At 46.7% G+C, this 11,562-nt stretch overlaps 1 protein-coding gene across 1 annotated transcript in view; it reads left to right on the plus strand.

The window, feature by feature from the left end:
• The window catches only part of ABCA4 (ATP binding cassette subfamily A member 4), a 132,791-nt gene extending 121,553 nt beyond the window's left edge, over positions 1-11,238 (plus strand). The window contains exons 44-50 of the mRNA XM_084757380.1: positions 1,364-1,505; positions 3,003-3,137; positions 3,852-3,955; positions 4,042-4,134; positions 5,884-6,133; positions 8,008-8,094; positions 10,888-11,238. Of these exons, the coding sequence (XP_084613506.1) occupies positions 1,364-1,505; positions 3,003-3,137; positions 3,852-3,955; positions 4,042-4,134; positions 5,884-6,133; positions 8,008-8,094; positions 10,888-11,010 (934 nt within the window). The 3' untranslated portion in view covers positions 11,011-11,238. The remainder of the gene's footprint in view (positions 1-1,363; positions 1,506-3,002; positions 3,138-3,851; positions 3,956-4,041; positions 4,135-5,883; positions 6,134-8,007; positions 8,095-10,887) is intronic.
• Positions 11,239-11,562: the final 324 nt, after the last annotated feature.

Genomic DNA, 11,562 nt, shown 5'->3' on the forward strand with positions numbered 1-11,562 from the left:
TTCAACAGACTTGTCCTTCATGGGGCAGGCCAGGGGAGTGGATGAATGGCCTCTTGCTGGCTGCTCCTGAGCAGCAACGCTCACACAAGGTGAGTGTGCTCACAGCACTCTGTTCCGGTTTGTACGTGGAGACAGACACTGCTGATGGCTCCCCAGCATCTGCTTGACCAAGACCTCCTTCCGTTACCCAAAAGCCCGGCTCAACACAGCCCAACAGGCAGGGAGATATGACAAAGATAGAGCCAGGTCATGGCTGAGTAGGCCTCATCTGTCACCCAGCTTGTCTGCCACCAAGCAAGTGGTGGTAACAGTAACAACAGCAGGAGTTATGGAGAGACAGAGCTGCCTACAATCCTAAGGTAAAGCTGAGCTGCAGGTCAGAGAGGAAGCAAAGATTTAAAGACTGGGGCTCTTGGGTAAGATAACTCCTGTGAGTTCAGCAAGGTTCCTTCCTTGTTTCTTTTGGTGGTTTTGTCTGACTTACCTATACCTCGAATGCCTTTTGTCACAGTGAGGAACTGCAGTGGACTCTCTATCCCATCCTATTATAGCACCATTTATTAATAAGTCCTAAGCTATAAAGGGTTACATGGAAGTGATCGGACAAAATGATCTATGTACAGTTTTATTGCTGTTCAAGTCAATACATTTTTCTAGTGGGATATTGGTGATGATTCATCAGGTGGGGAAGACAGAAACCTATCCTGCCTCTTGCCAGCCTCCTGTTCTGGGTAGTTATCTGGGTAGTGGCCCCTTTGTGTGACAATAAATACAGAGGAAGAAGCTTACTTCCACTTGGAAGGCGTCACCTTTTCCAAGCTACTCCCCAAGTGTCTGGAAGGGATTACAATCAATCCATTGACAATTCATTGATCATTTCTTAAACCTTTGCCTCCAAGCCCTCAAGCCAGGCAGCCCAACCTACTCACTCAGGTGGCAGGTGTTAAGTTCCTCTCAGCCATGGAAGCCTGGAAGGATCCGACTAATTTTAAAGCTCAGCACTCCTGAAGTTTTGTTGGGTTTTTTGTTTGTTTGGTTGGTTGGTTGGTTTGTTGGTTTTTCGAGACAGGGTTTCTCTGTGTAGCCTTGGCTGTCCTAGACTCACTCTGTAGACCAGGCTGGCCTCGAACTCACAGAGATCCACTTACCTCTGCCTCCTGAGTGCTGAGATTAAAGGCATGCGCCACCACGCCTGGCAAGTTTTGTGTTTTTAACTAAGGGACCTCCACTTTGATTTCCAAACCCTGTGTGTACGTTTCTAAAATGGAGAAGGTCTTGCCCTGTGGCCGAAGCCTCTGCAGCCCCTGCCATTTGGTCACCCCTGCTATGAAGGAAACTCATTAATCATTCTTTCTTCTTGCAGCATCTTAACTAATATTTCTGACGTCCATCAAAACATGGGCTACTGTCCTCAATTTGATGCAATTGATGACCTACTCACAGGCCGAGAACATCTTTACCTCTATGCAAGGCTGCGGGGTGTGCCATCAGGGGAAATTGAGAAGGTGAAAGACAGTTTGTTATGGCCATGTGGGAGAATGGTAAACTATATGCCTACTTTATGAAGTAAAAAGGCAAGAAAGAGGAACTACATATGTTTTCAATATCAAAGACTGGAAATGCTCCTGATCGCAGGATGCTAAAGAGACAAAATGAGGGCTAGAGGGATGACCGTGTGGGCGAAGCACTTGGGCAAATGTGGGGACCTGAGTCTGAACCCCCAGATCTAAATGAAGTTGGGTGTGGTGGAGCATGTCTGCAAACCCAGTGCTTCTAACGGCAAGATGGGAGGGGAGGGGAACACAGGAGAATCGTCAAGGCTCACCGGCCCCCTAGGCTGTCACACACAGCAGAGAACAGTTAAGAGACCCTGACTCAAACAGGTTGCCGGCTCTCCTCCCCATGTGTGCTGAAGCAGGTGTGCACCTGTGGTGGTGCATGACCACCCCCACCACCCTCACACACACACACACATTGGAGGTGGGGGAGGGGGCTTGAAACTATTCCCGGAGAAGCAGTTTAAAATGGAGACTGCATCCCAGTGGAAGGATGGGCAACGGGTTAAAATAGTCAGTGAGTTAGAGAGCAGCAAGTTCCGAGAGAAAAATTAAGCAGGTTACAGTTGTTGGGATGGGGTTTGTACTTGTCAACAGTAAAGACTCATAAAGTGACGTCTAGGTATGGGGCTAGAGAAGGGAAGTGAGTCACAGAGCTACCTACAGGCCGTGCTTGCCTCAAAACACTTTCCCTAGTGTATTCCTGGTTATGGATGCACACACGCACATGCACACACGCCCACACAAATTCCCAGTTTCCTCTTGGGGTCCCTCAACACACTGTTACAGTCCACCATTCTTTTTTATTGTTATTTATTTTATTTATTTATTTATTGCTTTTTTGAGACAGGGTTTCTCTGTGTAGCCTTGACTATCCTGGACTCATTTTGTAGACCAGGCTGGCCTCAAACTCACAGCGATCCGCCTGCCTCTGCCTCCCGAGTGCTGGGATTAAAGGTGTGTGCCACCACTGCCCAGCTAACCATTCTTTTTTAATAAAAAACAAACAAACAAACAAATAATTGTTACCTCTGACCTGGAAGTACAACAAAAACTCTGCGTCCCACTGCTCTTCCCATTGACTACAGTGCCTGGCTCATACTAGATGCTCTGTCAATGTTCATTAGATGAACAAGTTTATAGATGTGATCCTGATGGGTTAGGGTAGAGCAAATGGCTTTGGGGGGTACACTGTCTTCTCAAAGAGACCTTGGAACTCTTGGTGAGAAATGTAGTCTTGGGAAGGCTGAAGGCTGTTGAACTAAGGAGTGAAACCAAAGGTCAAGAGTAGAAAAGTGACCTTCTCACTTTGGCCAGCAGGTGGCCCTGCTGCAACAGATCTGGGCCTGGCAGGATGACATCTGAGAACACAGCCTTGAACCGTGCTTGTGCCAGGGGCCTTCCTTCCATGTTCCTCACCCAGCTGAAATTTCTTCTCTTTCCTAGGTTGCCAACTGGGGCATCCAGAGCCTGGGCTTGTCTCTCTATGCTGACTGCCTGGCAGGCACCTACAGCGGAGGCAATAAACGGAAACTCTCCACAGCCATAGCACTCATTGGCTGCCCGCCCCTGCTGCTGCTGGTGAGGGCATTGGACACTGCAGAGTTGAAGTGTCGCTCCCTGTCCTGGGTTGGGAAAGTTAGTTCGGGCCTTGCAGCTTTAGAAAAGACAACAGTTTGCTTTTGTCTGGATTCCTCACACACTCCCCCTTCAGGCACGTTAGCCCAGTGTTCGGTTACAGCACAGTCTCAGGCCTTCAGCTCCTGAGAAGCATCTTGAGGGGCCAGAAGCTCAGAATGGGAAAGCTCCATCAGCTCTGGGTACCATTGCCATCTGGTTAAACATTAGGATGAGCAGGTCTGTGTGGACCAGATCATTGACTTGAACCAGAAGCTCCAGGAACTGTCACATAAATTGGACCAGACCAGCAAGACCAGCATCCCTGAGTTGTAAGAGGACACAGGACATAGAGGGAACTGGAAAAGTTACTTGAACTATCTCTCTCCCTTCCCTGACCACTAAGGCTAAGTCTACTTTATTATTGTTATTGTTATTATGTTATCTTTTTATGACCATTGTTTTAACCTTAATTCACTCACAGCTGACATGGATCCGTAGGTGTACACTGTGTTCTATACGCTGATTCCCCTCCTGCCTTTGTGTGCTACAGCGCATGGCTCTGTCTTGCTTGCTGGGAAGGGGTTGTGCACATGACTGTTAGCCCAGGAAGGCTGTAGTGATGGAGAAAGACCATCTCCAAGTCTATAGCCCCTTGTTTTCTCTCCTACTCCACAGGATGAACCCACCACAGGGATGGATCCCCAGGCACGCCGCATGCTGTGGAATACCATCGTGAGCATCATCAGAGAAGGGAGAGCAGTGGTTCTCACCTCCCACAGGCAAGAGATCCCCAGGGAGGTGGAGGCGGGGTGGCGTAGGAACTTCCCCCTACTTCCTGTCTCACTTCCGCTCTCCTGCTCGATAGCATGGAAGAATGCGAAGCGCTGTGTACACGGCTGGCCATCATGGTGAAGGGCACCTTTCAGTGTCTGGGCACCATTCAACACCTCAAGTACAAGTAAGCAGATGGAGGGTCACGCCTTTCACTACAGTCTATGGGTTCAACCAGGTATTGAGGTCATCATGGATGCTGGGGATACTTGCTTCTTCTTTCCACAGGCATTGGCTACCAATGGTTGGTCCAGACCCTCTAGACACAGATGGAGAAAGTGGTTGAGATGCTCTATATTGGGCTAATTGCTTGTGGTTAGAAGAGAGTTCTGGGTAGGAGAGCTCTGACAGGGACATTTACAGAGCCTGGCTGAGATAGAGGAGGGCCACCATCACTGATCTTGTATCAACTCACATTTCCCTACAGATTCTGGAACCATAGCCTGTTTTATGAGATTCCACAACCAATATAGGAATGAAAAAGAGACCAAACAGCTTAAGAAGCAATTTTGTATCTGATTGAGTTTGAAAAAAAAAAATGACCATATGTTATGTGACAAACTAGTTATACCAGTAATCTTGAGCAAGATTATCTTGTATCCATAAACTTACAAATGGTTACATTTATAGTTTATTATTTATAGGTCATGCTATAAAACAAACAATTTGTTAAAATGAGATTGTTAACAGCATCATCTTTCCTTGCATTCTAATATCCCCGGGAAAGAGTGGCTTTATATTTGTCACTCAAATATTTAACATACTTCTCAAGAACCCAGAATATAAGCTATCAAAGTAGCTGGTAAAAAGGACAAAGAACGGAGCTTATCTGTGCTGAGATCCAAATCTTGGGGAGTCCATGAAGTATGGTGCATGGAAAACACTATCCTTCACATGCGCCAGGGAGGAAAAGTCTAATAATATGTAAGATGCATTTGGCAAATGACCCTGATTTCTTCAGTGACTATCATGTGGACACTGCATAGATATCCATGATATCCATCAGCGTGTGAGGTCACCAGACCTGTGTCAGCAAGTCCCTATGCCCAATTACTAGAGGACACCGTCCCACTTTCCCTCTCATTCCACAGCATTCCCATGATAGCAGAGGTAAGGAGAGAGTGTTCCCATGTGGAGCAATGGCTGGTTTCCTGGAACTGAAAAGCCAATGCCATCTTACTGTAGAGACAGCCCTAGTTCGTAGAGGAAGTTTTGCAGCAAACTTTAACTGGCACGACGTTCCAGGCATAGGCTATCACAGCCGCCAGCCAATGATGCATACTTTTTCTGGCAGACCAGCCTTGATCCCCATAGGGTGACCAGCAAACCCAATAAGAAGGGAGAAACGTCATTGTTAGTCTGCTTTACTGATGAGGTAAGAGCCCCTCGTGATCAGATCATCCCTGAGGCCCTACCTCTGATCAGTGCTACAGTGAGGACCAAGCCTTTAGTACATGAGTCTATGGGAGATATATGAGATCCAAACCACAATAGAGCTCCACATCCTTCAGGAACTTTCCCTCCCAGAAGTAGTGCCTTCCCAAGCCTTTGTTCCTCCCTGGAAAGTGTTATAAAAGTCATCCACTCATCCTCCACATCTGAGCGCTTCAGCCATAGATCTTTCAGAGTGGGCCTGGGATCGCTACCAGTGGCTACAACCACCTTAGATTTCAGCAAGTATGTCCATCTGACTTTGCCACACAGACATTTAGACCTCCAGAAACTGATGCCAAACACTTTATCACTCCTAGTTCAGGCATGCATGGAAAGAAGTCAATGCCGCGAGGCTTTAATCCCTGTTATGCCTAATGGGTGTACTCTTTGTCTGGGGATTGCCTTTGCTCTAACAGTGCTGTACACACTGTGTGCTTGCTAGGTTCGGAGATGGCTACATTGTCACCATGAAAATCAAATCCCCAAAGGATGACTTGCTTCCCGACTTGAATCCCGTGGAGCAGTTCTTCCAAGGCAACTTCCCTGGGAGCGTGCAGAGGGAGAGACACCACAGCATGTTGCAGTTCCAAGTCTCCTCCTCCTCCCTGGCCAGGATCTTCCAGCTGCTCATTTCCCACAAGGACAGCCTGCTCATCGAGGAGTACTCAGTCACCCAGACGACGCTGGACCAGGCAAGTCCACCCGGGCCACCAGCATGACATCAGTAGTGATATTGTGGAAGGCAGACAGGATGCCCTCAGTTTCAACACTGTGCGTCTCTGTCCCTCAGAATAAAACCTGACATTTCAGAAATGTTTTCCTAACAATATTTCAGACATCCACAAAATGTACTGACTATTTTCACTTCTTTTCTTTTTCTACATGTTATTTCATGCTTGCTGGTTCGTGGCGGTGGTTATTTTCTTTTTCTTTCCAAATCATTCCTTTCATGTATAATTTACAAAGAACAAAATAGATGTATTTAATTGTACAACTCAGTGAGTTTTGATAAACATTTACTCTTTATGTAGGTATTTATTGGTGAATGTGATGTTTGTATGTGTGTGTGTGTGTGTGTGTGTGTGTATGGTGTATGTGTGTGTGTGCATAGGTGTGCATGTGCGCATATGCATGTAGAGGCCTGAGGTTGATATTAGAATCTTCCTCCATTGCTCTTCCCTCCTATTCTTTGAGGCAGAGTCTCTCATTCAAACTCAGAACTTTCCAATAACATGACAACTCTTGCAAGGCAGCTTGCTCTGGGGATTGCCTGTCTCTACCTTCCAAGGCGGGCATTAGAGCTTGCCATACTTACCAGGCACTTAAGTGGGTCCTGAGGGTGTGTCCTCTGGTCTTCACACCAGCATGACGAGCTGTTTAGCTCTTTTAACGGCTGAGCTGTCTCCATAGCCCATCTTTACTCTTTTCATTTGTGTCACTGAAACACTGTTTACCAAATACTATATTACCACTCTTTTTTCCCCCAGACAGGCCCTGGAAATTACCATTTCACTTTATTTTTGAGAGGTTTGTAACCCATTGCTATATGCAAGCTGCTTCGGCTTCCCTGGTGCTGGGATAAAAGGCTTATATAACACCAGCCATAGATGATTGATAGATGGATTGAAATACACACACATATATATTCCTAAATATATAAATGCAACCTGATCAGTCCTTGTAATGTCACTTATACCTGCGTGTCTTTGCTCAGCTGGAGTGCTCTCCCTCTTTAAGAATTCCTTAGATGCCCACAGTTCTTCGTGTAGGGTTGAGGCCTGTGGAGCTCCCCCACCATCCATATGAGCACGTCTATTGGTGTTTTCCTTGCTCAGCACTCTATTCTCTATGAAAGTGACTATCTGAGGTGCCTCCTGTACGTGGAATCAGATAGTACTTGTCATTCTTTGATTGTCATAACATCCCCAAGGGTCCGTGCCCACACTCTATCATGTGTCAGAGTTGCCTTCGTTTTAAAGACTGATTAATATTCACTTATATCTATATTTTACTTATCTACTCAGTCATCATGAACATTTGAGTTTTTCCTTGGTTGTTAGGGATTTGGTTCCTTTTTAATTTCGAGTTTTCATTTTTTAACAGCCATCCTTAAAGTCCCTTTGGGAAAGCAGTGGGAGCTGGCAAGTGTTTGCCTCTAGAGAAGCTCTCTGCTTTCTTGCCACCCTTAAGCAGGTGACAGTCACACTGGACTCCTTCTGCAGGAGTTGTGGCCACATTGCATATGGAACCCAGAACACAGCAGGGGACAGTTTCCTTTGCTCAGCTTCTGTTTTCAGAGAGCCAGGACTCTGCCAGCTGCCTTAGTTTATCCCAATTTCTCATGTCCAAGGCCCCTTGAGCCCTCCAGCAAGAACTCCCTCAGCTCAGGAGTCTAAGAAGCAAGCCTTGTCTGGAGCACTGCTGTGCAGTCTTGTGACAAGCCACAGATGAAAGCAAGCCCCACTAGCCTGGCTGTCTATCAGCTGTGGGAAACAGAGCAAAGCATATAGGAGTTGTAGGCACCCGCCTTTCTGGACACACCTACATACTCTTCTCTCACCTGCAGGTATTTGTGAACTTCGCTAAACAGCAGACCGACACCTATGACCTCCCTCTGCACCCTCGAGCTGCTGGAGCCAGTCGGCAAGCCAAGGTATTTCCACTGCCCGGTCCTAATTTCTGTTTAAAAGGGGCCTCAGTTCAGGGGCTTCGGCGACCCACTGGGCCTGAGGGCCTCCCAGGCTTGGATGAGGGTCTGCCTGCCATTAGCTATCACCCACCTGCAATCCTTTTTGCTTCGCCTCAGCTGTTCTCTATCAAGAGCCGTTCTCAATTAAACGTTTCACCCAGTAGCTGAGTGGCTCCCTGCTGCCATCTGAAAAACATCTGGATGGTGTGGGCGAATGACATTTTAAAAGCGTTTATTTATGTGTGTGTGCCTGAGTGTGTGTGTCCAACTCAGGCTGTCAGGCTTGAGGCACACGCCTTTAGGCAGTGATGCCACCACCTCTCAGATCCAAGGATTATTTTGAAAGGAAATGTCCCACACATCTTTGCTAGCAGCATAAAAAAACCAAAAATCTCCAACCTTCCACTTTTAGGAATAATCGGGGGAAAGAAAGACTAGTGAAACATCTTGGCTGTTGGGATATTGACAACACTTCGTGGTCACACCTTTGAGTTAAAAGGTTCAGACTGACTGACACTCCGCTTCAATAGCAGACATGTCTGGTTAGAGCCGATGCTTGGACCAGTTTTAAGAGGGAGATTCTTTGTTCTTCATGGAAGTATCAAGATGGTAAAGAAAAAAGTGATAGGAAGCCATAGAAGGACCAGGCGTGGTGGTGCATGCCTTTAATCCCAGCACTCTGGGAGGCAGAGGCAAGCGGATCTCTGTGAATTCAAGGCCAGCCTGGTCTACAAAGTGAGTCCAGGACAGCCAAGGCTACACAGAGAAACCCTGTCTCAAATAATAATAATAATAATAACAACAACAACAACAACAATAACAATAACAATTTCCCTTAAAGTTCCTTGAAAACAAGTAATGGGTAAACTATCTCAAGGGAAGCTAGGAATATTCCCAGCCCGCTCTGAGGAAAAAGCAAAGCCAGGCTTTGGGGAAGAAGTTCAGCAGGCTGATGTCTTCAGAGCTCTTGGTTTTAAACAGAGACTAAACAGACATTTTGTTATCTGGAAATCTGCTTATAAGGACTGTGTTCAAGCTCTCCAAAGGACCCAGTCTTAGGAAACATCTCTTGGGGTTTGGCTTTCTACATCTCACAATCTGTTTTCTGGGAACAGTTGAGCAGCAAGGTAAGTCTTGGGTAGGAGAGTTAGTGATTGCAGATTGGTTTGCCTGGAAATCTACTAAACAAGTAGATTTTACACCGACCGCATTTGCTTTGGACAATCAGGAACAACTGGGAACACTGCTGCTTATTTTCATCCCCCACATCGGGTTTATCCTTCAGTCACATTCCTATGTGTTTAAAGAACCTGCAGTCTTGACTGAGATGCCTGCACCAGCTTAGAGCCTGCTCTCAGCCTTGCCTGCCATTGTTGGCTTCTGCCTTGCAGCTGTGGCACACACCTTTGTCCCAGCACTCAGGAGGCAGAGGCAGGCAGGTTTCTGTGAGTTCTGTGAGTTCAAGGCCAGCCTTGTCTACAAAGCAAGTTCCGGGATATCCAGGGCTACACAGAGAAACCCTGTCTCTGTGGGGAATCCAGAAGAGGTTTGTTGGCTCTGTTTTTTTTAACACTTAGACTTTATTATACAATCCAACAATCCTATATGAGAAGGAAAAAGGGTTAAAGGGAAACAAGAGTGAACCTTCCAGTATCTGTTCCGTGGGACGGATTCCCAGGGGTCTCTGGCCTGCACTCTGGTCTGGCCTGTAAGCTGGTCTCTCCTCAAATGCACATGCATTCCTGTTCCAGAAGATGTAGCCTTCTCCTCTCGCCTCTGCCTTTGTCTCTCTCTGGCGTGCAAAGGCGGATCTGGGTCAGGATCCCTGCCCCCATGGATGTTCGATTAGAAACACAATAGCCCGGCTGGAGTCCCCTGGTCCACTTCCTGAATTTCAGACCCAGCATGGCTCCATTCAGTCTATCCATGGTGTTTCCCAGGGGCAAAGCCCGCCAAGATTGCTTTCTCTTGGGCAAAGCTTAATTGTACAAGCCACATTTTGTACCTCCAACCACCTCATCCCACAGCTGGAATTGGATCAGGAAGATAATCTATAATTTATGATTAGAGATTATGTTTCTAGATAGAAAGGTTGAGTTAAAAAAAAAAAAGTCCATTTCTCCAGGACCCTGAACTCAGTGCACAAGTTTGATTTGGATTCTTTGTCATGAACGCATTTGAATCTCTCTTCATGCTAAATATATCCCTGGTCAAGTGACCCTTCTTCCCAGGAGTCACCTCTGAATGAACTGGACAAAGAGAAGTCTAGACTCAGGGCTGAACTCAAATTATAATCTTTTAGCTTTCAAGCAGGCAAGGTGATGGTAACTCTCTTGGAATAAAACAAACAAACAAACAAACAAAAAACACCTAGGGTTAGAGAGTTAGCTCATGTCTAATACTACAAGGGGCCTAGGTTTGGACCCCAACATGGGAATGGAGAGCATAAGTTTCCAAAACATCCACTGGAAGGAGCACCGAGGCATAGCTTTCTTCTAAAACGTAAATAAAAACACAAGGATGTAAGTCTCTGCAACAAATGGGTGGGTCATAGAGTGCATCTGGTCTGCACACTTCACAGATAAGAAGTCAAGCAGCCGGTAACCTTGGTGGTCTGACCGGATCCCAGTCCCTTCAGTTGAGTTCCCTCCAGAGGCTGCCAGTGGTTACACTTTTAACCCTAAGACCCAGGACGAGAAGCATCCGACACATCTTCCGCAGGTCTGATTTCCTTCCGTGTTGCTTGTTCCATTATAGCTTGAAGGGAAATCTGGGCGGCTGGAGACACAGGAGCCTTTGCCCACAGGAGCAACTGAACAACTGGCGAACGTAAACAACTCCACTGCAGCCGAAGATAAACACACCAGGCGCCCACAGTGAACAGGAGGAGGCTCTTTCAGAAACAAACAAAAACAAAAACAAAAAACCAAATCTTACCGTCTCACCGGAATTCCTGATGGCAAAACTGACCTATTGGAACACGGCCACCTTTTCACCCAGACCCCTGACTAGCGGCTTTGACATTGGTGTCACTTTCATTCTGAGTGGATCTGCTTTTGTGGAGTGGGAGGGTATGGATGTGTGGGTGTTATTTGGGAGGAGGAATAAATAAAATGCAGTCTCCTCTTAAGCTGCTCTGATTACTAAGCTCCCCAGCATCTGGAAGTTTCAGGCTTTCTCAGAGGGTAAGTGCATTCTAAGTTGCTGTGAGCTTACGTGAGAGTCACTAGCACCATCCTACTATTGGCAAAACCCCTGTAGCGTTGGAGTGGAAGTGAATGGGCTCAGTGTTTTTGTCTTTGTTTTTGTTTTCCGAGACAGGGTTTCTCTGTGTAGCCTTGGCTGTCCTGAATTCACTTTGTAGACCAGGCTGGCCTTGAACTCACAGAGATCCGCCTGCCTCTGCCTCCCAGAGTGCTGGGATTAAAGAGC

Source organism: Acomys minous, assembly GCF_964271855.1.
Source record: "Acomys minous genome assembly, chromosome: 14".
Taxonomy (NCBI): domain Eukaryota; kingdom Metazoa; phylum Chordata; class Mammalia; order Rodentia; family Muridae; genus Acomys; species Acomys minous.